At 41.6% G+C, this 25,121-nt stretch overlaps 3 protein-coding genes across 3 annotated transcripts; all 3 read right to left on the bottom strand.

Moving 5' to 3' along the window:
* Positions 1 to 125: 125 nt before the first annotated feature.
* On the bottom strand, positions 126 to 6,507 carry mcm6 (minichromosome maintenance complex component 6). Its single transcript, XM_074687794.1, has 18 exons — positions 6,244 to 6,507; positions 5,937 to 6,083; positions 5,177 to 5,287; positions 4,928 to 5,015; positions 4,410 to 4,571; positions 4,155 to 4,320; positions 3,920 to 4,065; positions 3,681 to 3,831; positions 3,434 to 3,575; positions 3,165 to 3,306; positions 2,973 to 3,080; positions 2,533 to 2,688; positions 2,271 to 2,399; positions 2,016 to 2,180; positions 1,766 to 1,892; positions 1,480 to 1,677; positions 1,242 to 1,381; positions 126 to 608 (listed from the first exon to the last, which is right to left on the bottom strand). The coding sequence occupies exons 1-18, from the start codon at positions 6,339 to 6,341 to the stop codon at positions 498 to 500; spliced, it is 2,487 nt and encodes an 828-aa protein (XP_074543895.1). The 5' UTR covers positions 6,342 to 6,507; the 3' UTR covers positions 126 to 497.
* A 7,275-nt stretch (positions 6,508 to 13,782) lies between these two features.
* On the bottom strand, positions 13,783 to 15,077 carry LOC141804269 (C-X-C chemokine receptor type 4-like). Its single transcript, XM_074688612.1, has 3 exons — positions 14,878 to 15,077; positions 14,495 to 14,778; positions 13,783 to 14,403 (listed from the first exon to the last, which is right to left on the bottom strand). The coding sequence occupies exons 1-3, from the start codon at positions 14,985 to 14,987 to the stop codon at positions 13,808 to 13,810; spliced, it is 990 nt and encodes a 329-aa protein (XP_074544713.1). The 5' UTR covers positions 14,988 to 15,077; the 3' UTR covers positions 13,783 to 13,807.
* A 3,357-nt stretch (positions 15,078 to 18,434) lies between these two features.
* LOC141804268 (uncharacterized) lies at positions 18,435 to 23,616 on the bottom strand. The gene is made up of 6 exons (XM_074688611.1): positions 23,483 to 23,616; positions 22,234 to 22,311; positions 21,648 to 22,135; positions 21,275 to 21,350; positions 20,924 to 21,052; positions 18,435 to 19,496 (listed from the first exon to the last, which is right to left on the bottom strand). Exons 3-6 carry the CDS (start codon positions 22,099 to 22,101, stop codon positions 19,121 to 19,123), a joined length of 1,035 nt encoding a protein of 344 aa, XP_074544712.1. The 5' UTR covers positions 22,102 to 22,135; positions 22,234 to 22,311; positions 23,483 to 23,616; the 3' UTR covers positions 18,435 to 19,120.
* Positions 23,617 to 25,121: the final 1,505 nt, after the last annotated feature.

Raw genomic sequence — 25,121 nt, 5'->3', positions numbered from 1 at the left:
TCTGACTGCTGCCGCCTAGCGGACGATGTTGATATAACACTTTAATGAAGTACAGCTGGAAACGCTGAACCATGCCCATGATTTATCGAATATAAAATGAGAAACCTTTTTACAGCATTGTTTACTCTTTATTAATTTTAACATCAGTTTTTTTTGGCAGAATACAAAAAGACAGTTCAACTTTAAACCACAGAGGAAAGGATGCCGCAGGACTAACACCAATAATACATTTAATGGCAGTTTATTCTCCAAAACACCTGGGGAAACAAGTGCAGCCTATTTACAGCAGTCAATTTGACTTAGAAACATTTTTTTAACAGTCTGTACAAAAGAGCTGATGCACTAGTCTGTAACACTTCAAATGCTATCACTATGTATGTGTTACATATGAGCATTCAAACATCTGAACACCATCTTTATTGTTTCAATCTATGGGAAACAATCATGGTGGATGAATAAGAACAAAGAAAGGGAACAGAGGGATGAAGGAAAGGGTTTTAATCTTCCAGGATGTAGTTTGGATTGACAACCAGAACAGCTTCTTCCTCTGTGGTTGCAGACTCTGAGCCCTTCAGACCAGCCTGGGACAACTCAATGAGGATGTGGTCCTGGGAAAACAACAACAACAAAAAATCATCAGTTCCTGTCAAAACATATGAAGAACATGAAGGGATGAGGAAGAAGTGCATTCCAGGTGTCAACATCAAGAGCAACAATAGACTAACATAAGAGCCTCTAGGTTGTTGTACTTGTGTAAAATGACATCTAATCATGTAAATATAATTGCCACTTTAGTACTCTTAAACTACCTCTGAACATCTTTATACCATTAAATTTGTTGCCATCAAGGCTACAGCTAAAAAATTAAGTCTAAATCTGGCTTACATGTCACAAGAATAAATCACAGGTGGAAAATTAATGTTCGACCAGACACAAATATTGTCGCAATGCACAAATTTAGACTTCTGCTTATTTTATTTGGCTGATGAAGCTGTGTTAGTGTTAGTCTTGATTATGTTTCACATCTCCATATTTTTTCAATCATTATTTGCTGTAATTGTATTAAACAGTAATGCATTCATGTAAATAACTGGTCATACGTTGCCAACGTTGCCCTGTTCACATGAATTCACTGCAGCTTCATTGTTGGGATTTGTTTAGCCAGATAACCAAAACATACTCAGAGTATGCTGTACCTGCTTGCTTTAAGGTGACAGGTTTAAAGTTGTATTTGTACTTACATAGTGCACCAGCCTGTGGAGGACCTTCTCGATCAGACCCTTTCTGTTGATGAGCTCCTCCTCAGAATCAATCTCTGACTCGATCTCCTTCAGATACCAGTTCACCACCGCACTTTTCTTTAGCTCTGCCTCCTCCTCAACTGCAACACAAATGTCATGAAAAGGTCTGTTTAATAAAGACAAAAAAAGAAATTGCAACAATTATTTTGCCAGTAATGTGAAGGAGAACATCTCTTACCCTCCTCCATCTTGCGCAAGTGCAGGACCAGCAGGTTGGAGATGCGTTTGTACTCGGTGAAGGACAGGCGGAGGGATGGTTTGGGCTGGCTGCCCGGCTCAGCGTGTCCATTAACATGACCATTAACTCCATTGACATGTCCGTTGATACCATTAACGTGGCCGTTCATTCCGTTTACTCCATTAGGAACTGGGTTTCCTGCAATGGAAAGAAATTAAATAAGTCTCATGATGCCCTGACAGACAAAAAAACAGATTCAGCATTTAATGTATTTGTGCAACTGTACCATCCTCCTGCTGTTCCTCCTCTTCCTCCAGCTCATCCTCCTGCTCCAGGTTGATGTCTGGCGTCTCCACCCTGATAATGGATTTGTTTAGAAGGCGGAAAGCTTCCTTTACATGTTTGGGCTGCACCTGTAGGCATGAAGAGGAAAGGTCAACATGCTGTTGTTAAACAGACAACAGAGAGTGTTTTCTTAAATATGTTAAAAGTTGCAGCTCCAGGAGGAAAAAGTCTCGTTTAAAGATTGTTCATACCTCGTCACAGCAGTGCATGCGGGCCATGCCCTCTGACAGTCGGATCATGCTCTCCAGCTGTCGCACCGTGATCCTCCAGGCAGACTTAGACACTCCTCCTGAGCCGTCACGCTGACGCAGACGCTTGTACTGCTCCACGATGAACTCTTCTGACTCACTGGAGATCTAGACCCAAAGTGACACAGGAAATACTTTAAATATAAAAACACTTACAAATTAGCTGCACCAACAACTAGAACGGGCAAAAATACACACCTTTGGTTTGAACTGCCGGGCAAAGAGCAGATATCTGCGGATCTCATCCAGAGTGTACAGCCTGTCCACAGACTCTTCTATGCGGGAGTGCAGGTCGACGATTCGTCTGGCAATGGCGTAGTCTGTCACCTATAAAACATCATTACAACATAACTTAGGAAATTCGGGACAGGGTGAGAGGGTGAGAGGCTAAAGGTCAAAGCTATTCAAAAAGCTAATCTTGTATTTCATCATCATTGTGAGACCAGTTATACGTGTGTACCTCATTACAGTCATCCACCAGGATGAAGAAGAGGTCAAAGCGGCTCATGATGGGAGCTGTCAGCTGGACGTTCTGCTTCAGGCTCTTGCTGCGGTCGTAGCGTCCACCCACAGGGTTAGCAGCAGCCAGGATGGAGGTACGAGCATTCAGGGTGGCCTGGATGAGAGAGAGGAAAAATCTTAGAACAGAGCCTCTTTGGTTTTATTTTATTTAATCAAGTTATTGTGTTTTAGGCTCTTAAACACATGTACTATGGAAGCATTAAGCAGGATCTTCTAAAATCTAAATTTGGCTTCATTTTATAAGAGTAAGAAGAACATGCTGTATGTGCAGTGTACGCACAGGACCATCCTGAGCTCATGAGATTTAAAGAGAGACATCTGAAAGTCTTTAGTGGTCTGATCAAACCTCTGAGCTCACCGATCCTGAGGCTGAGTTACCTTGACTCCAGCTTTAGTGATGCTGATGGTCTGCTGCTCCATGGCTTCATGAATTGCCACCTGATCTTTCAGGTCCATCTTATCAAACTCATCAATGCAGCACACACCCTGGGAGACAAACACCAACATTAGTTACAGAATACGCCCAGTGATGAACGCCTTGGCTGCCTTCTTCCAACACCCGACACTCACGTTGTCAGCCAGCATCAGAGCTCCAGCCTCGATAACAAACTCGTTGGACTCCTCGTCTCTGACCACAGCAGCTGTCAGACCTGCAGCACTGCTGGCTTTACCGCTGGTGTAAACGGCTCTGGGACTGAACTCCTCCACGTGTCTGCACAGAGCAATGCATGTTTACATTACAGCACTGATCTATGTTCTAGTTCCTTACGATGGTGCTGTTTGTAGAGATACTGATGTCTGAGTGTTGGGAAGAAATGTGTCCTTGATGTGGTACATACTTGAGGAACTGGCTCTTGGCTGTGCTGGGGTCTCCTACGATGCACACGTTGATGTCTCCTCTCAGCGAGGTCCCCTCCATGGTCGTCTTTGGAACACCTCCAAACAGCATCAGCAAGATGCCGCGCTTTACCTCATCGTTTCCTGAATCAATAACGTCACAGTTCAACAGTAAACCCACAGCTTCACAGCAGGATTCTTAAACAGAGCGTCCTGGTTGGAGAAAATGCAGGAGGATGTTACACTGACCGTGGATGGTGGGGAAGAGGCTGGTGCACAGGTTGTGGTACAAGTTCTTGTCCTGGCTCATCTCGAACACTTTCTCCCACTCCTTCTCCGTCATCTGGCTCTTGATGCTCTCTGCGGTTTGCTCCTCCTCCCGCAGCTCCTTACCACCAAACTGCAACAGTAGGAAAACACTTTCTTAATTAGAGCACCAAGCTCGTTGAAGCTTTATACTGTTTTTAGCTTGTGTGTGCGTCTCTTACTCGTGGGTTAGTCGGTGCCACGTGGCAGGCCAGGAAGGCCAGTCTGTATGAAAGCTCTCTGACTCCCAGAGCTTTCAGGCCTCGCAGACCATCCGCTTCAAAGCCTTGAGGACCACCGACACGGGAGCTGGTCTCTGCTCGCACACCTGAGAGAGGACACAGAGAGGAGCCATGAGGTGCAGTAAAAACAAAGATGTCTCTGTTGAGGATTCTGAGTTTGTGTGGTCAAACATACCAGGAGTGCTGAGCTGAGAGACATCTGGCACCACGATGAGGGTCCCGGTGAAGTCACAGCGGTCTCCGGCCTGAGCCGTCTCCACAGCCTCGGCCCTCAGCACGATCTCCAAAGAGCGAGGGATCGAACCACGAGGTAGCTCAGCCTGAGTCTCCTGGATACGCACCTGAATGCACGGAATCAGACTGAATGAGAAACCTGAGCTGAAGCTGGTGCAGAACATCTTTAAAGACGCCACATTTCTCCCTCTGTTACCTTCTGGAAGTCGATGAACTTGGACTTGTGTGTGTCAAGGTGGAAGCGGGCACGGTTGTTGCAGACAGGGTTTCTGCAGATGGCTGGTGGACAGTACTTGAACTGCTGAGTGACGTCTTTGATGACTGTCTGACAGTCCATGCACAGGAAGGTGCCACTGACCTGAAACCATGAAATATATCTATTAACACAGTGTTCCTGACAGTCACTTATTTTTTGTTTTTCCTTGGACATGGATGCAATATTTCCTTTTTCACAAATCTGGATCATTCAGTGTAATTCAGAGACTAGTGATGAATGTATTGTGCATCTATGAACCCATTTCATACAACCTGTTGCATATATATATCTTCCTATAGACAAATGTGTTGTTTTATCAGTCAGGATGTTTTGAAAAATCATGACCAACATTGACACTTAATGATAAACCACTGATCATGGAATCAACATTTCAGTCTACACCAAAATGTTTTTTCACTGTTTATTTTTGTCCATGTGTTGACTGCAGGATGTCTCACCAGTTCAGGGTGCACAGGATGCGTCCTCACCACCTGACCACTGATCCTCACCAGAGTGCCGATACGCATGGATGAAAGCTCTCTGATCCTAAAAAACAAACCAGACAATGATCGTTATTACCGAGACCACTACAGTGAGAGTTAACGCTAAAAGACCACCAAAGCAGTCTGACATGAAGTTAAAAAAAGATTAGCATGCTGTTTTTTTTAGACCAGAACCTGCTGCAGGTCTCAGCTCATGTGACTTACTTGTGTCTGGTGGGAAGATCCTCGAGGGCAACGTAGAACTCTTTGTTGAGAGGAACATTCCCGTGATCACGAGCAAAGTTGCGCACAGCTCGGCAAAGGAAGGGATAGACTCTGAAATTGGAGGGATTGGTGTTATTTTCACAGTTAGCTCTGTGTGGACATTGATGCACCTGCTGGTTTGCACTTTAACCAGCCCTGGAAAAAAAACTCTGATCCAGCCTTTAACAAGAAACGGTTACCCCTGTGTCAGACCAACAGAGAAATGCATTAGCGTTTCTTAAGTTATTTCAGATCCTTATCCCATGGATTTAAGCAACTTTATGAAACAAAGTGAAGCAGTTTTACCATCAAAATGTGTTTTTTTCTGGATAGAAACGAAATAGTAAGCATCCAAAATATGATGAAAACTACATCCTTGCTTTCAGTGGCACACAAATGCACACAGGCTGCCCTGAAGAAGAAAAGTCTCTGGGTATGGTTTAAGGATGTGAGCTCATGTAACCTCAGCCTGAATGAAAAATAAAAAAAATACTACAGGTCAAACTGTTTAACAGTTAAAAGTGGAAGGTACAGGGAAAAATATTTTTTTTTCCACCATGGGAAAAAAAAAACTGTAGAAACATGTGATTTTCCTGCCTTACTGACAGAGAGTAATGTTGAGTGCAGCATTGTTACAGACAGGACTGTAAAGTTTAGTTTCTTATGCTCAACTGTAGGTGACCGCAGTGATCCTGACCTGAGGACCAGGTGTTGTTCTCACCTGTAATACTCCTCCTGGATGGTGGTGGCCAGCTCCTGGTTGAAGCCCTCCAGGTCTGTGAAGCTAACCAGCAGCGTGTTTCTCTCAGGCCGGATCAGCTCCTCGGCCTCCCGGACATACTTCACCTCCCCATCCCCGGTCTGAAACCTGAGCTCGGAGAAAATGTGATGTGAAGTTATAGCATGAACAACAGCCGATCACTACAACAATAAATCACAGTAGTTATGAATAGAATAAGATCAGTAAAAGAGAGTCAACTCATGTGTATATTAACCACACAACGAAGTCTGTGAACTGTCTGACTTACTCCTCCAAGAAAGCCTGGAACAACTTCTGACATTTTTCTGCCAACTCGTCCTTCACCATCTCCCCGGCATTTTCCGCTGTTGCTGTGGCAACGTCCATCGTACAGCACCGTTAAACTACGAGAAAAGATCCAAAAACGAGTGAAATATTAAAAAATCTGCACTGCTGCTCAGACACACACAGTACGATGCAGCTCGGACAACAGGGCAAGAGTTTCGCGCGAAAAGCGGGACACGTGAGCTTTGGCGCGCCGCTTTCGACCAATCAGAAAAGCTATTTAAATATCCTCAAGCTCTGAGCCAATGACGAGTGAGGAAGAAAGAAGCTCCCGCGAAACACTTCCGTCAGTTTTTTTTTTTTTTTTTGTCTTTATTAAACACAAGGAAATAGACAGAAAGGGCACGGACATGTACACAGAAAGAAAGTATTTAAAAGAAATACACGCACATAAATGCAGCAATAAAGTTAAAGTGCACGGAGATGTAAAGTGTCGAGGCATTTGAACTGAAATGCGAACGGGACGGAGACGGGAGATGTTTGCTGGAGACGTTTTCTTCTAGTCCAAAGAATAAGCAGCCATACATTTGGTATCTCACATGCTGCCATTCAACAAGGGAGTCATCAGTGGACATCAGATGAAAACAAAAAGATACATGTTAATGGTTTTAATCCACTTTCATAAGTTATACAGTTGTTCAAGCTAATAAAGATCGCAGGCTTAATTGTTTATTAGTTAGTAGTTATTCCTCTCAAATGAAAGAAAAAAATCACATTATTATTAATGAAGAGTGCAGTTTCTCACTTTTACCACTACAGGGCAGTAAATACTCATCACTATAACTCGTTTTGCTTTCACACTTCACTGTTAAAAAAAAAACCTAACTTCAGTGTTTTCTACTACTAGAAAAGAACACTTGATAACTGCTTGATGACACGTTGTAGGAATATATGTAGATATATTGTTGTTCCTGCATTATTAAAGTTTAGTGCATAATGTTATTGTTGTTTTGATTATTCTCAATGGTTTGTCTGTTAGTGTTTTGTTTTCTCCATTTAACTTCTTGCAATATTCGCACACATGTTGAAATAAAGCATTAATTTTTTTTCTGTTTTTTTTCTTCCTGTTTTTTTTTTTTATCATTAACTCCCAAGGGGGAACTTATTTTTTCCCTCTGTTGTTGAAACGTCTCTCTCTCGCTCTCTCTCTCTCTCTCTCTCTCACACACACACACACACACACACACACACACACACACACACACACACGCACAGAGAGTGAGTGAGAGAGAGAGAGAGAGAGAGAGAGAGAGAGAGAGAGAGAGAGAGAGAGAGAGAGAGAGAGAAGCACCCTGTGGGCCTGAAGTACTGGGGAGAAGCCAAAGCGAAGGAGCTGCATGATGCATAAAGACCAACAACTGAGGGTTTAGTCCCTTGCTCAAGTAGGGCCCAGTTGCAAAACTTGGAGGCTCTATTCTGCAACATGAGTCCAATAGCAACTTTTTAATTATACCATCAGTTGTGTGCTGTGGTCTCTGGTGTGCTATTTGAATATGCAATTTTTGTGATCTTCAGATTTGAAGAAAGTATGGGCTAAAGACAGTGTGGGTGGGGAGAATGTGACTAACAAGGATTTCAAACCCACACTTTTGTTGAACACAACAACACTGATCATTAATTTGATTGCTCAGAACAGTTGTCAAAAAGTTTGAGTTTGTGGAGCTGTGTATCAGATGCTAACTGCTTAGGGACGATGAACAGTCATAACGTATCATACTTTAAGATCCCTGCTTTGCTCAAAGGTTACGGTAACATGCATATGAGGATATCCTGACTGTTCAGCAGAGCCCTGCACTGCTGCATGTTTCAGTTCCAGACCATCTGGATGATTATTCAATACGGATCCCGCCTCTATTATTTTATGAGTGTCTATTTGTGTTCTCACATCGTTCTCACGTCTCCACCTGCCGAGGTCAATGTAAACCCTCCTGGCAGGCTATTGGTTTCACCTGTCACATTGTATGAATCCACCAGGAACTAAGCAGGAAGTTATTGTGGACCATTTGGATGTAGCCCAGTCTTTCTCTGCCTCTTTATTTTGCCTTTTGTCTTGACCTCTGGTTTTCCCACCATTGTTCGGCTGCAGGAAACTCAGCAAGTCTGAATATGAAGGAGCTGACCATCTGTAGACACACAAACATACACCCACACACAAACATGAAACTCTCCCACACCACAAGAGATTAAGTGCCATCCTGCCAGTCTTTGACTTCAGCAATTAAATGTGAAAGCAAGAGAAAAGTCACTTTAAGCTTTATCAAATCACTCTTATGACCTTCCACTGGCAGCACTTATAAGCCAACTGTTTGTAATGCCACATATCCAGACAGAGACACCTGATACAGATCAAACACAGTCTCTGCTTACACCTACATGTTTATGTGATCAAACAGCAGCAGGCATGAAACCAGTCTGTGAAGAGATTGAAACTCAGATTGAGTCAGATTTCCTGAAGAAAAAAGTTAAGGTCAAGAGGATGTGACAGAGAACAAGAGAGAGGTGGTTGAAAGAGTCATTTCCTCATTTATATTTGCAGATTATGACCTCTAAGTTGGATTTACATGGTGAATTATTGCTCATAACTGACCTAAGTCCTGCTCTGCAAGGTCTGTCTTGAGTTGAGCAACATTGAGGACAGGCTGAAAATCACAGAAGCAAAAGAGTACCGTCTCTGTCGTCTATCTGATCCTGTTCAAAGGTTTTCTGACAAAGGCTCATCCTGCCACCTCTTAACATTCAGCTGTATCCATCTCTGTGAACATGAACAGTGGAAAATGTCTGTTAGAGGTAAAAAGTGCTGTACTTATAGTGACTCCTTTTTGTTTTTAGGTTGGGTCTTTGTTTATAGTATAGCAGGTCTAGACCTATTAATGTTTTGTAAAGCATATTAAGATAACATTTGGTGCTACACAAATTAAGTTTAATTAATTAATAATTAAACCTAGAGTCAATAACTACTTTTCAACCAAGGTTTTTCTCATATTTAGTTTAATACACAGGTATAAGAACACTGATAGCTATTACTTTTTTCTTCTTGATCTACAGTGTTCAGAAAAGGATTCAGCCTGCATTTGGTTTGAGTTTTGCAGTCACAGAGTTTTTGCATATCTATCATGACTGCTGCATTGTGTTTTTACAAACTATAAAGAACACAATCTAAAATTACCATTCTGTATAAACACAATATGCAAACAATATCATACAGACCAACCTTTTCTCATCACTCCTGACCGTGACTGACAGCACTATTGACTGAACATTGAATGGACAATGTGTATTCATTTCTGCCCATTGTGAGATGTAAAGCCAAAGACTGCCTGCTGCGCAGAGCAGAGCTGAGCAGAGCTGAGCTGAGCTGAGCTGAGCAGAGCTGAGCTGAGCTGGACTGACTTCACATCACAAACCAAAACATGCATTTGACTTCCTGCTGATGCAGATAACTCGGGTCAGTGCAGTCCTCAGCAGAACTGGTTTTTGGTTGGTTTGAGGAAGATATTTGTGGCTATGGAAAGTTCAGTGACTACTGATACAAATCAATGTAAGTCACATTTTCTCTTGCATTCGTCAGATCAAACATGTACATTTTAACACAAAGCATTCCAGCAAGAACTGACTTTTATGTCAAAAAATATATATATTTCATCTTCACAGTCAGTAAACAGACCTGATGTCTGTTTTAACATACTGTACAGTCTTTGTCCACCATGTCTAACATGCAGACAGCAACAGTACTAGCATACTGTTGATATGTTCATCACATATAAGGAAACATTTTAGATTAACACATTAGCATGCTAGCATTTTTTTTTTTTTTTTTAAAGCCTTGAACAAAAGTATACTGCTTGCCTTTGAATCACAAGTCAAGCATCTTATGTAGCATGTTTTTATATGTCAGATTATGAAATTGTGATTCAATTTAAGCTTCAGGGAGAGATAAGGATGTGTGAAGCAAATCCTCTAACCTGGTTATTACTTGTTGTGAAATTTAAACAAGATTTTGCAAGTGCACTGTCTTTTCTATCTTCAAATAAAGTATTCCAAAACAAATATACACTCACCAGCTACTTCATTAGTCACACCCGCAAGTACCGGGTTGGACCCTCTTTCACCTTCAGAATTGCCTTAAATCACCCTGACATAGATTCAACAAGGAGCTGGAAACATTCCTCAGAGATGTTGCTCCATATTAACACAACAGCATCACATGGTTGCTGCGGAATTGTCGGCTGAATATCCATGATGAGAATCTCCTCCACTGTTACACCAGCAGCAGCCTGAAGCATTGATACAAGGCAGGATGGATCCATGCTTTCATGTTGTTTACTCCAAATTCTGAGCCAACCATCTGAATGTGGAGCAGAAATCCAGACTTATCAGCCCAGGGAATCCTCTATGGTTGGCGGTGTTGTGTGTTTGGTTGTAACAAGCGGTTATTTGAGTGACTGTAGTCTTTTCCATCATCTGTCCATTCTCCCCTGACCTTCCCTGTTTCCTCTTTTAGGGGCCATTCTCCGTAAACCCCAGAGATGGTTGTGTGTGAAAAACTAAGTAGATTAGCAGTTTGTCAAGTACTCTACTCAGACCAGCAACCTGGCCACATTCAGAGTAGAGCCCGATACGGGATTTTTGGGGCCGATGCCGATACTTGGGGCAAAAAAAAAGCCGATATCCAATATATCGTCCGATATCCGATATATTGACCGATATCCGACATATCGGCTGATATATATAATAAATTCATTGATATACACAGGATATATACTGTATATAATCACAAATCATTATAATACCCAAATGATTCAAGACAGAGGCAGAACACTATTAAATTAAAACAAGGAACTTAAATTATAAAACTTTTAACAGAAGACTATAACTGTAGTGTAAACCAATGATAAATAAGAACAAGCTGTAAACACAATAATAAATAAATAAGTCAAACTGTTAACACCTTAAATAAATAAGTCAAACTTTAAACACAGTAAGTATAAAAAAGATATATAAAAAATGTAAACACACAATGAGCAACTTACACAACGTTAAAACGCCGTATTATAGTCTCACATTAGATAATGATGGATGTGTGAATTACCAGTACCATTTATCTCTGTTTATCTCACAAAAAAGCAACTAACACGATGTCAAAACGTCATTCAATCGGCCTGAACAATTAATCGGTCGGGCTCTTATTCAGAGTCTCTTAAATCACCTTTCTTCTCCATTGTGATGCTCATTTTGAACTTCAGCATGTGTTTATGGTGTCAACGTGACTAAATGCATTCAGTTGCTGCCATGTGATTGGCTGATTAGATATCTTTGTTAACGAGCACTTGGACAGGTGTGCCTAATCAAGTGGCCAGCGTGTGTATAGTTGTACAGTAGAAAAAAAATGGGCTTGATGAATGAAACGACATCGAACAACATAAATATTACAGGTACAGTGTGCATGGAGTGAGATCCAGAAATCTGATTCTTTAATTAAGTGATTTCCTGACTAATCCCTCTAGCTGTGACGGTGGCCTTTAAGGTCAAGAAGCTGCCATGTTTTCTGAATGACTGGCAAGTTAATTACGATCAAAGTGTCCATCTGTACGTTTTATTTTGTGCACAACAACAAAAACAACAACAAAAACAAAAGCCTCCCTCTTCTTTATTCTCATGTTGTTACATTTCATGCAGCCACACACTTAATCCAAAAACTTGTATTGCAAGCTGGAGACCTCTGTGGAAAGTGACCCGCTCTAACAAAAATACAAAGGTTCATTCCCAGCATTTTTTATATTGATGTGATCGTTAAGATGAGCCTCTGTCTTGGATAAATGTGTTGGATGAACGATTATGATACAGTCATGATAAGGGACAATAGCCCATCCTGTATTTCTTTTATCTGCTGCTGGTTCACACACCTCTGTTATAAGTGCTTATGAAGTGGTTATTCCTGGTTTCCTTCACTGTTTCTCTTTAAGCTGTTGAACTGATTGATTTCATCGCAGCTCGCTGTGTGACGGCTTCAGAGCTGCTGCGGTGTTTGATTGTTTTAGCTGCTTGTTTTTCCTAAAATGAGCCGCAGGAAGTCTTTCCTGTTTTGAAAACACTATGAATAGAAGAGAAGTGTGTGTTTTTGTGTATGTGTTTGTCTGTGTGTGACAAAGAGAGACAGAAAGAGTCAGTTAAAGGTAAGAGGTGTATTTCATCTTCAGCCACCATGGGAGTAATGATTTACATTTATGTGAATTTAAAGCAGGATACAGAAACAGTGATACATTGAGTAACACACACACAGACACACACACACACACAGAGGGTGTTTCATTGTGGTGTTGAATTACTGTAGTCTTCCTCTTCATCTCTTGAAATCCTCCTCTTCATCCTCCTCCGTCTCTCTGTCTCAGGAAACAGGACACAGTAAACTTCCAGCTTCTGTTTCTCTCACTTCCAAGTGGAAGTAAGCATGTGGGAAGCACTTTATGCATGCGTGTGTGTGTGAATGTGTGTGTGTGTTGGAGTGTGTGAGTGTATGTGCATTTAAACACTGGAAAAATGGACCTCCTGACCCCCTCCTGCTCTCTCCTCCCTCTCACGTAGAAGCAAACTGTTTATATCATCAACATAAATCTGACCTCGGCACAAACACATCCACGCATATCCTCAATAACACAAACACACGCACACACTCCGTGACACACATGTGAGTCAGATACACCTGGCGTTCACACGTTCAATTTCAAAAAGCAGTTTCATGTCTGAAAAGAAACCGTGCTCACGCTCTGGATCAGTGGATCCAGGCGGCTGTCGGCTGAGCGGCGCTGAATCAACACAAAGGGAGGGGAGCTGATCAGGAGAGAGATTGGAGAACAAATCCTACAAGTCACATTGATTTCCAGTTTTTCCAAACAATCTGTATCTGTAAACCTTCCACTTCAGCCCCAGAAGCAGCCCAGAGAGGAAGTTTAGTGGTGACAATTTTAAGAAACAATGAAGCCTAGCAGGCAGGGTCAGTGTTTGCAGCTGTTTTCAGACAATTTGAACAAAAAGGACGAAAGAAGTTTGACCCAGGCTTATTGTTTTCCTTTTCCACCTTTCCTGTCCCATTTCCAATGTGTGTTCTGTGATAAAGCAGAAATCCTTTGGTCTCATTAGATAGAAGTGTAAACTAAAAATCAGTGGAGTACTTTGGGTCTTGATTAAACATTTTTGATCTCTTTATGCGAGGCTGAGATTAGCTGTAGTTAAGAGGCAAAAACACAAAACTGAGATTCAGTGTGTTTCCCTCAGGAAGCCAGAATCTGATCTCAGAAAGAAAAGCATTCACATGAGTGGTTTTCTTAAAATCATTTTATTACAAACAGTAAAAAAGGCACAACAGCACAAAACAACACAAGAAACGTGACAGTCGTGGACCAGCAGACTGCTCCCATAAAACTTTTTCCATACAAACACATTTATATACACAGTTTATATACACATATGTATCTATCTACACACATATATCTTTACAGAACAAGCAAACACTAGCTGGAATGTAAACTCGAGGACTCAGACTCTGTGGTTGTGGAGGCCCCCGGGCGTCTCCGAGGTAAAATCTTCAAACTGGAGGCCCGGCTCAGGGTGAGAGCTCTGCGGGCCGAGCTCTTGAACCCAGCACCCAGGAAGGCGTACAGCAGCGGGTTCAGGCAGCAGTGTGCGTACGCCATGGGCTCAGCAACAGCCAGCCACACGCCCACCACGGCCTCCAAACTGCAGCCCCGAGGCAGCACCTCCAGCCGCAGCAGAGCGTCCACAAAGATTCCAGCACCATACGGCAGCCAGCACACAAAGAAGCACAGAACCAAGGCAATGGTGGTCCGCACAGCTCGACGCTTCTGTCTCTGACCCCCAAGAGGGCCCCGGGTCAGCCTGGTGACGATGACGCAGTAACACACAAGAAGAACCAAACCAGGGATCACCAGACCCACCAGGACCAGCTGGAGTCGAAAGATTGCAACCCAGAGAGGAGCGTTGTTTGCTGGGTAGAATCGCTCACAGAGAGTGGCTCCCTCTCCTCCTTCCTGGGTCCGAGCAAAAATCAAATCTGGCACGGCGAGGAGACCAGCCGGCAACCAGGCACCTGCAGGGAGGGAGGACATGAAAATGTAAGGGCCCCATGTGGAAAGAAGAAAAAAAGACAAAGGTTAAAAAAAATCAAGAGCAGCACTCACCAACATAAACCAGTCTGTGTGCCAGCAGCTGCCTCAGCCCCCCGGTGTTTGTGTCTGTAGCTCGAACCACCGCCAGGTAACGATCCAGGCTGATGAACGCCAGGATGAGCACGCTGCCGTATAGGTTGACAGTGTAGATAACATGAACACCAACACAGGTTGCCACTCCAAAGCGCCAGTCTGCCAGAGCTGCATCCACGGCCCAGAACGGCAACGCCAGGACAAAGAGGAGGTCAGCAGCCGAGAGGTGGAGGCGATACCGGTCTGTGAGGCTGCACTTTGACCTGGAGACAAGCACAGGAAAACAGACTGTTAGAGTCCTGCAGAGGGCTCTTTGAGCTGATAACGCTTTTTAACCTCTGACCCTTTGTGCATCTTCTAACCTGCGCTGGCAGCCGAGCACCACGACCACCAGGCCATTTCCCGTGATGCCCAGAGTGAAGATGAGGGCGTAGACCACGGGGAGGAAGACCCGCTGAAGGTCTGCTGTCATTTTGTGCTCCACATCACACGGTTCCTCGAAATCTGCTCCCAGGTCCCCCGAACCAGACCCTGAGCCGGTGTCATTAAAGTCATATTCTAGGAAGAAATGCTGCAGACAGAGGAGCGGAGGATGAATTCAAGTGAAGAGCCAGGAAGAAAGAAATAATCAAACCTGAACTCAGATTCCTGATTGGACAGAAGGCCTTACCTCATAGTACGACATGACAGCGGTCCTCGAGCTGTGAGGATTGAGTGGAGCTGAGATTTCTGTGCACGGAGATTTAAAGCTGCGTTCAGGCCCCTCCTCCAAAGTCTACAACACATCTGTGTTCCTGTTGAAACGTTTTTCCTGTTTTCGAGGTGTCAGGTGCTGATAGTGATTCTATCACAGGATACTCTGTGTGTGTGTGTGTGTGTGTGTGTGTGTGTGTGTGTGTGTGTGTGTGTGTGTGTGTGTGTGTGTGTGTGTGTGTGTGTGTGTGTGTGTATGTGTGTGTATGCGTCTGCGAGTGTGTTTGAATTGTTTTGGCCCTGAGACCTCTGGCTGGTGATTATCAGGATCTATTGGCAAAAGAGAAATCTCAGATGAGAATCACACAAAGTGAAGTGTGTGTGTGTCTGTGTGTGAGTGTGTGTGTAGAAGTTTTCTCTCCATGCTCTGCTGGATCAGGACAAGCAGCAGGAGTCTGAGCTCGAACCTGGAGGAGGTTGATTGAACTTGTTGTGTTTACGTCACCGTTTGAAACGATGCATGTTTGCATGATCATACATGAGACCGAGACACCAAGACGCAGGGAAAGCAGGAGGAATGTGTGATGATTATCAGCCTCCCTCTGCTAAAAGCCAATACTCTGATTTTTCACTGTTAATGAACCGCGAGAGTGTTTGTGGTAAAAGCGAGTGCTTCACCTTCTTAGAGGACAAAATAGAGATAATGCTTGAACACGATGTGGGCTGCAGCGCATTCCTCTGGAGTCCACTGAGTTTGAGTGTTGTCAGACAGAGAAAGTGAATAAAGATGTTATTAAAATGCAAAGTGCAATGCCTGTAAATAATTTTCATTCCTCAACACATTAACATTTTTTTAAGTCAGAGTTTCAGCTGCTCTAAGGATTTTATCCCTTCAGTTTATAAAAGTTCAATGCGGAGCTTTCAGCTTATAACTTGTACCCCCCCTGTATAACCCCCTGTGGTCAGAGAAGTAACTCCAATTGCTTAAATAATGTTCATCTTAAGGTTACAATACTGATCAGAGACTTTTCAACCTTTTCAACTAAATTATCTATTCAGACTGAAGTTGTTGTTTTTTTTATACCAAGCAGTAAACATTTTGTTTCCAAGGTAAAAAAATCAGCTTTATTGTCTCTATTGCGTGTGTGGTGTCTGCTGCTTCTGTAGTCAGCATCAAGTGGACGTGTACCAAACTGCAGCTCTTTGCACTTCCACATTGTCTTCATTTCATGCATCTGGTGGTTGTTTGGTGAAATATGACAGATACATGCTGCATTTACATGTTGTCTGCAAATCAGAAAAATTACTTCACAAGTTGTAAAATGCACATGAATTTGGTGAAAGAGTGAATTTGGTGTCTGACTTGCCAACTTGCATTGACAACATTCATCAACTTGACAACAAACATTGACTTTTTTAATGTTAAAAACCTTCTATTTATTCATACAGCACATCAACTCTTTTTATCAAATGCACACTGGTGTGGCCAAAATGATTTAACACCTGTCAGATCTGCAAATTGTCTTTTTCTGGTCTACAAATCATGATAATGAAGGTCAGATGAAGTGGTCCAGCTATTTTATTTATTTATTTATTTATCTACTTTTAACTTTAACATTTGGTTTGTTCACCTTTTACAGCAAGTACAGCAACATATGTCTCTGTCACACTTTAAGCGCTGGCATATTTCTGCAACTCAGTTTAAAGGTTTTCCTTTGAATGTTCTGTCCACTTTGTTTTACAGCTCCCCAAAATTTGCTGGATGGAATTTAGGTCAAATCCATAATTTTCAGTGTTTCTTCTTATAATGAAATGTATCTAAATCTCCTGGATGATGGATCTTTTCTATAGTAGATAAAGTACTAAGACAGCTTTGTGAATATTTCATTGTTTTATGAGTATTTTGATGGCCAGTTCACCAAAACTGATGAAATCTCTTAAACATACCAAGTGTTCTGATAAATTTGACCACTACTGTAAATTGCAATTTGGTATTAAATGTTCACATAGGGAGACCCAAACACTTTGGAAAACTTATTTATAGACTTTAGTAAGGCATTTACACCTTAATAACAAGTCCGCTGCATTAGGTAAACCAACATTATCGTACTCATTAGCATTAGACCTTGACTAAACAGTCATTAAAATAAAACCTGACTGCCCATAATGCATTAAAAACTCCACAGAATGGAGAACGGTTTCTCAACTTGTTAAGTGGGACCGATCAAGCACCACATGAATACAGCATTAATCCCATTGGTCTGCTGTTGGTAAAAAGGTTTTGATTCTGTGGTTCATGCATATAAAATGCATCTTATTAATGTTAGACAGTTTTCAAGCTTGTGACGCCTGACACAGCTTTGGATAACTCCAATTTAAATATTAATTCATAATAAACTTGTTGTTAAGCAGAAGTTTTCCTGCTGAAGATTCAGGTCTCACTTCAAATCCCCCCATCCTCTCCCAACACATTTATCCCATAAGTAAACAGCAACATCCCCTGGCACACTGAAACAATGACAACCCATCAGACTAAGCCCTCACTTTCTAACCACCCTTCCTCCACCGTCACTATCAGCACAAACATCTAACTGCAGCAAACGCTTGTGAATCCCTTTAAGTGTAGAAACGCTTTGAATAAGAAAAATGCTTCATTTTGTGTCTTCAACATTAGAACAAGGAGCAGCTGGGGCTGAAGAAGGAGCCTGCACTGACGATATTAGCTGTGGTTTAAGGCTAAGTGACACTTTTAAAGTCAGTAGTTTAATGTGTGAATAGCTCCTGTGATTGTAAAAGTATTCATTTGGGTGAACTTTGAGTACCCTGGTGTCTTTAAGGTGTAAAAAGTTAAATCATCTCATGGGACAGAGCTGATGATGAACTCACTGTAGGGCCAAGTCCTCAATGACATGGCACCTCCATGTGGTTGTTGGGGAAAGTGCAGCAGAGGATAATCCAATAGTTTAGGGAGATGTTACAGTATACTTTAGTTTTGTTTATGCGCCTTACAAAAAAAAAAAAAAATGTCGACCTTATTTAGAAAATGATTCATTTCAGTGACATAAGGAAAACACAGTAATATGAAAGCTGGGGCTGTACGAACATGGACCTCGGGCAAAGACTGGGCACCGGTCCTGACTTTGATTTGCCAGATCAACATCAACACGAAAGAGGTTTAAGTTACTGGTAGAATAAATTATTATTAATTTGAAATTCTTTTCAAACAGTGTTTTTTTTTATTTATAGCTACAGGGGTGCAATGTGTTGAAAAATCGTATACATGACAAACTAAATACATAGTAAACAAAGTGATCTTGTAGTTTTTTCAGCTAACAAAACAAAACATGAATAACTTAACCTTCAGTTTATACAAACAGCCACATAAATCAACCCTCAGATGTGAACTGCTGCTTCAATAAGTCATTAACAACTCAACAAACATTAATATTCACTTTTAGTACATTTAGCCAGTGGACTGAAACAACACGTGACACAAATGACAAAGAAAAAAGTGACTCTTTTAAAAATACACTCAATTAAATCCCCTTTCCTGTGAGAGGACACTACGCCCTGTGTACAGATGCTTTCAATCAGTGACTGTTATGACTCAGGACATGTTTGTTTTTATTTGGTCTGAGTTATCAAGGTCAGGAGGGGATGGAATTGTCACATGGCTAATAAGTAATACATCGAATTCTCAATACACCTCTCAAAAACAAAAACTTTACCATACAAAGCTTCAAAACCTACTGGAAATAAATATAATACACATAAATCTCTTTGAGTTCATATGAATAATGGTATTGAATAAAAATCACTTAACGTGAAATTATTTGAACATTTAATTGTAAATTTATGTCACTTCCTGCAGTAAAGGCTGCAGCAGTCCTTCCACAGAAGTCTGCATCTGAGCTAACGGGTTTCTCTAACCACCATGCTGCTGTTGCCTCTCAGCTGGGCCAGCAGCACTCCAAACCTGCTCTTTGTGCTTTCTTTGCTGCTCTCTGCTGTGGCGTTTCTGGTGGTCTCCAGAGTGACGGAGCAGGGGATCAAATCAACAGTCATAGTGTCCGCCTCTTGATCAGAGCTTCCCTCCAGAGGAGAACAGCTGGTCGGGAGATGACATTTCACACCAGGCTGGACAGCATTAATGAGTTCATCCTGTTTTCTGCTGTGGAGTCGCTGCTTTTTGGCGGCACGTGAGCCTCGAGGATCCTCCCTCTTCCTCTTCTTTCTGTTCTTCTTCATCACATTCTTGACTGGCACTCTGACACACTGTCTGAGGTTCCTGGCCAACATAAAGATCCCACAATCAGTTCCCTCCTAATGAAGTGGATCTTTTCTTTCTGAATAAGGACTCGGTTTCCTTAAAGTCAAGGATTCGATACAACTTCATATTAAGATAATAGTATGTCGGAGATCGTTGTGGGACTCATGACTTTGTAATTCATGGCTCATGTATCATGATAACTGACCCATGGCCCACCCTCAAACAGGATGGGACAATCACAGCGCGTATAGTCTGTCCCGTACACTCTAACAGTCCCAAAGGCTCTGGGTTTTGTAATTGTTTCAGTAAAAGATCTTAAGCAAACTTCTTAAAAAGTTTCAGATCGAAAAACAGAGTATTGAAGGAAAACTGGTTTGTTTATGTGAACACTGAACGACCATCAAGCGTCCGTGAGGACACTTGGGTCACAGGGAAACAAGAACATTTTTAGGACAGTCTAGTTTTTGTTGTTTCTGTCATAAACACACACACACACACACACACACACACACACACACACACACACACACACACACACACACACACACACACACACACACACACACACACACACACACACACACACACACACACACACACACACACACACACACATACACCGCTGTAAAGTAGGCTGCTCTCTTCCTCATTGTGGATAATGCTCTGGGGCTGTTAACCACGCCCATTTTATGTGTGCGCGCACAGATCCCAGCTGGATTCACTTATCGAGTTGATAATGAGCTTTGTAGTACAGCAGATCTGGATAACGGTGATCTGGTGAAGTTCAGCGAGTTGTTGCAGAGTTATCCTGGATGACTTAATCCAGCTTCATAGTACAGGCCCCAGAACATATTAGAAAAACGCGCTGCAAATACATCGCAACACAACGAAATGTGTTTCCAGAGGACACTTAAAAGTGATGCACATGTCCCGACATGCTTTTTGTTGCTGTGATTTTCAGTCACAGCTCTGTTCACATACTCTAATACAATGTTAAATAAATCAAAACATGTACCTTTTACCTTATTTTCCAACACAACTGACAGAAAGAGAGCCATAATAGAACTATGACTGAAAATCTGCGTCAACAGCAAGCGGGTTGGGACTTGTGCATCACTTCTAAGTGTCCTCTGGAAACACTTTCGTTGTGTTGCGATGTATTTGCAGCACGTTTTTCTAATGTGTTGTGTTGTGGTCTATGCAGCATGTTTTGCAAATGCTGCACACATGTTGTCAAATTGATGAGGATATTTTCTTAATTTGCTTGTGTTTTGTCTTTTTGCACGTGTTTTCTTAAGCTGCAGTGCTGTGAGCTCTCAGGGCTGCCGCAGTTTCCCCATTCTGACTGTTATCTACTGTGTGCATTACTGCACCTCATACAACTCCAATACAAACAAAGAAACAAAAGAGGAGAGAAAGAGGATAAACAGGTATGGGTTCATTACCTCTGGAGGAAAATGTGCGGCTTCAAGCAGGCTGACTGCTCTGTCTCTCTTTCACACTGCTCCGTGCGCTCTGCTGAAGACTTGAGACCAAGTCTTCTTTTAACCAGCATTAAATGAGCCAACAGATTCCTGAAAAACAGAGGTATAATCTTTTGAAATGTATGGCTAACAGTCAATCATAGAGCTAAGGCTTATCAGATACCAACTCCAGTATGATAAATCCCATCAACACAGCTTAAAATAATAACAATCAGCTTATATCTCAACATTATGTGTTCTAGTGGGGGAAAATGTCCCTTAACATTTTGATTTTGACGTATCACACACACTCCACCACACAGGCGAACTTACCCTGTTGATTTGAGCAGTCTCTTGGGTCGCCAGCTCTTGATCAGGACCCACTGGTCACATGTCAGGGACTGTGGATCTGAAGAAAGAACCAGACACAGTCAAAGTGCTGCTTTGGCAGAAACTCATTGTTTGGATATTAACAATCAACTGTCATTAAACAATGCTCAAATCTAAAATACTTCGCATGTTAACCTGGACAGTCAGATAGTGTCATACGCACCATCATGATGTATCCAGGAGGAAAGTTAGAAGCTCATTGGACTTTGGATATTTTACCATTTACTTTCATTTCTTTCTGTTTTAACACAAGCAGCATGAGTTTTCCTCACAGGCAGACACTTTCTCACCAAGATTTAAAAAAATGTTCACCTACTGTTGTCTAAGAGCTTGTCTTTCATTGGTGCCTTCATCCTCTTTGCTTTCAAGTAGAGTTTATGACAGGCTGAGCACAAGCTCTGTGGCGCCCTGCCTTTCTTGGGACTGGCTTGGAAAGGCATGGAGGGTCCAGAGGCTATGCTGCTGTTCACTGACACACAGTCTTCATCAGACTCATCCAATCCTTGGTCGGTTACCTCCGCAAATGGTCTGTCATCTTTCTTAAAAAATCTCTCTGCTCTGTGTGTATTGTTTATGATGTCCAGCATGTCACGATCTCTCGTCTTATCTGTTTTTAATTCCTTGCTGCAGGCTTTGCTCTTCTTCATCCCCATTGTTCTCTGTCTTGTACTGCTGGACTGGGGCTCAATCACATTTTCATTCAGAGGTGGGCTCTGCTCAAAGATCTTAAATGAGGGCTTTGGTGTTCTGGAAGAGCGTCGGGGGAACATGGGTTTTTTCCACTTTAAACAAACCTCCAATGACCTGTGAGAAAAGTTGCTTGTGTGAGACATTGGTAAATGAACCCTAAGGTTTATGGCTGAATTTAAGTTTAAAATTTACCTGGAATTAAACAATCTTACCTTTTATATTCTACCCTTATTGACGACTTGTGAATGAATGACTTCAGGTCATCTGCCTCAGACAAGGCAGTCAGCGCCCTGTAAATCAGAATCAGAAATACTTTATTGATCCCCGAGGGGAAATTGCACTTCAGTTGCCAGTTCAAATGTGAAACAACAAAAAAATTAGATGGAAAAACAGCAGAGAAGCAAAAAACAGGACACTGTCAGAATAAAAACTGTGTTTCTCCTTTAACCCCCCTTAAACCCTTCTTTGCATTATTGCTTTATCTCTATTATCCTGTGTGTAGTGCCTATATTGTCTACTTTGATAGCACTCAAAATATTTAAGTACCTCCTGAAGTGTAAGATTATTATTAAACCTGAAGCCAAAGAAACCAGATGGCTATGATACATTAGTTTGCCCACAGGTGGAATTGTGAAACATAGTGTTGGTGTTTCTAGAGACAACAACCTGTAGTCACCTGTGATAATTTTTGCCAATTTTTTAGTATGAAAACCACAATTTGAGCAATTTATTCTTCACAATCCAAAAAGTAGTTTTGTGTTTGGTGTACAATCTTGAGCAACATTGAGTTGCACTTGATCCAAATTTAGGGATTAAGGAACAGCAAAGCAAGCAAATCATTGTATCTTTATTTTTTAATACTATATAAAGACCCTCTTACATCACAGATTACCTCCTTGGAGTAATTTTTATCAGAGGTGACGTTTTACAGTACTGCATTCAAAGACATGCATAATTGGGCACTGTATGAATTAATATGTTGAATATTTGAAACTATGTCTGTGCAGTTGTAGAAGACTAGGCCTCATCAGAAGGGGCTGAGAAAAGCCGATTCTGCTAACCTTAGTCATTAATCTTAACAGGTAAACTGGTGAAGAAGAAGTAAAGTGGTGAAGCGCCCTAACTACGATTTCTGCTACACTGGCACAGAAACATTTATTGGACCCTACATGCTGATCGGAAGCTTTGACAGTTAATCTACTGGAATAACAACTGACGCCAGAATCCAAAAAGCCCGCCATTACGCTATTTATCTCTGTATCTTTTCTTAAATTAGCCAGACTAATTGTTTAATCAAAAACTGTCTAAGCGATCGACGTCTGACCGGTTGACAACCGGCACTGCGATCGTCTGAGGCTGAGACTTACTCCAGGTATCGCTCACTGTGTACGTGTTTCTCCGCTTTCATGACTCTTTTTACCAACATTTCAAGCTGACTGAAATCAAAACTGAGGCGCTTACTTGTTTACATACTGGCTCGTGGCCCCGCGAGCTCGTAGACCTCCGTGCCATTTGTGCTCGTGGACAACGTACTCAAAGCTGCGCGCGCAGCGGAAGAGGAACGGTTTGCTGTGGATCCTTCTTCTTCGTCTGTTTTCAAAGTGGTGGCTCATCAATGCCCCCGAGAGGGCGGAGGTTGGAAGAAAATTAATTATTTTTTTGCACAAAAAGGCATAATACGATATCCAATTGGTTAGTATTGTTTTTAAAACGTTAAAGAAACTGTTTTCTAAGTGTTTCATTAGGTTTCTATGAAACTGCTGAAAAAGTTTTCTGTAATCCCTGACAGGTCTCCCCTACGCTGCTGTTGTTCTGATATGTCAGTAAAATTTCAGCCTCCCCTTACGAAAGAAAAATATATTGCAGCATATTGGAAAATATCATGTCATATATTCGGTAATATATTCCCATATATAAAAATTTGTATTTATATTTTCCAATATATTGCAATATATGGCAAGCAGCAATCATTTGTATATTTTGCAATATATATTGCAATATAATTCATGAATAAATAATATATTTTATATGTGCCCTCAATATATTATTCCATGTATATCATAATATATCAATAATATATTACAGTACATTTCAAAAAATATATTGGTACACATATTTTTCTTTCATAAGGGTCATCCAACTCGTCACATCTCCCTTATTTTCTACAAGATGTTAACTTTACCACAATATAGACATCAGTTAAAATCAAGATCACAGTCTCACCACCTTAAATCACAGAATGTAACAGCCTGGTAGACACACTGTTAAAGACGATAAATAACTGATGCTTGCTGTTTCAACTCAGTTCTTATAGGTACACACTGAAAGCAGACAAGAACAACTTTTAAACCAGCTGCAGAGTTAGGATGGGAACCTCGTGCTGTCACCTCCAGTGGAGGTATCTAAGTAACCTTTGTGCTCCAGCAACAAATTCAGCAACAACTCTGCTTTTCTTCTGGTACCAAGAATTTTGTGATGATGTGAGTGTGGCGAGGACAAAAACAAACTAAAAAAAAAAAATCAACTATTTGTGTTTGTACAGACTGAAATGCAAAATCAAACTTTACAGATGATAACAAAGATAACAAAAATAAATAACTAAATTAATTTTCTTTCTTTGACACAAGCCTGCTGACCTCTCTGGATCTCTTTTTGCACTTGAACTTAAGCGACATGACATGCAAATCCTGGCTGTGAAATGCTAAACTTTGGAAAGACACAGAAAAACTCAGGTAGGCTAACTCCTACAGCTGTGCTTCCACTTTGCCAGAACAATAGAGTTAATGGATTTTTTTCAATTTGAATGAATTTGGCATTTATCAGCTGATGTAATGATGTTTTCTCCATGAAAGAACAGGTGTAGATAAAAGACTAATAGATGTCTGAATCCTGTTTTGTTTTGGTGTCAGGGTTCTTTCTTTCTGACTCTAATTATCCAGTGAGACCCTTTGATTGGAACAGAGACACAAGCCAAGCACTGTTTATGGTCTTTTCTTTAATAACAATCAGAGTATCAATGAAAAAAAAACCCATGAAACTTAAAGAACAAACATTCTAGAGAGCAGTTGTGACTTCATGCTCCTGTGCCACGCGAGGCTGC

The sequence above is a fragment of the Halichoeres trimaculatus genome, unplaced genomic scaffold, assembly GCF_033239565.1.
Source record: "Halichoeres trimaculatus isolate MK-OKI-2021-1 unplaced genomic scaffold, fHalTri1.1 fHalTri1_scaffold_15, whole genome shotgun sequence".
Classification (NCBI taxonomy): Eukaryota; Metazoa; Chordata; class Actinopteri; order Labriformes; family Labridae; genus Halichoeres; species Halichoeres trimaculatus.
The sequence above is the reverse complement of the archived record's forward strand: the minus strand, read 5'-3'. Positions and strand labels throughout refer to the sequence as shown.

Excerpts from the sequence above, each read along its gene's own strand:
- mcm6 (XM_074687794.1), bottom strand. The coding sequence starts at position 6,341 with ATGGACGTTGCCACAGCAACAGCGGAAAATGCCGGGGAGATGGTGAAG. Across the intron at positions 4,321-4,409 it reads AGTTCATCGACTTCCAGAAG|GTGCGTATCCAGGAGACTCA; the intron begins GTAACAGAGGGA and ends CCGTGCATTCAG. Across the intron at positions 3,576-3,680 it reads CCTCTTCCCCACCATCCACG|GAAACGATGAGGTAAAGCGC; the intron begins GTCAGTGTAACA and ends TTATTGATTCAG.
- LOC141804269 (XM_074688612.1), bottom strand. The coding sequence starts at position 14,987 with ATGACAGCAGACCTTCAGCGGGTCTTCCTCCCCGTGGTCTACGCCCTC. Across the intron at positions 14,779-14,877 it reads GTGCTCGGCTGCCAGCGCAG|GTCAAAGTGCAGCCTCACAG; the intron begins GTTAGAAGATGC and ends GCTTGTCTCCAG. Across the intron at positions 14,404-14,494 it reads ACACAGACTGGTTTATGTTG|GTGCCTGGTTGCCGGCTGGT; the intron begins GTGAGTGCTGCT and ends CCCTCCCTGCAG.
- LOC141804268 (XM_074688611.1), bottom strand. The coding sequence starts at position 22,101 with ATGTTCCCCCGACGCTCTTCCAGAACACCAAAGCCCTCATTTAAGATC. Across the intron at positions 21,351-21,647 it reads AGACAAGCTCTTAGACAACA|ATCCACAGTCCCTGACATGT; the intron begins GTAGGTGAACAT and ends TTCTTTCTTCAG. Across the intron at positions 19,497-20,923 it reads CCGCACATTTTCCTCCAGAG|GAACCTCAGACAGTGTGTCA; the intron begins GTAATGAACCCA and ends TATGTTGGCCAG.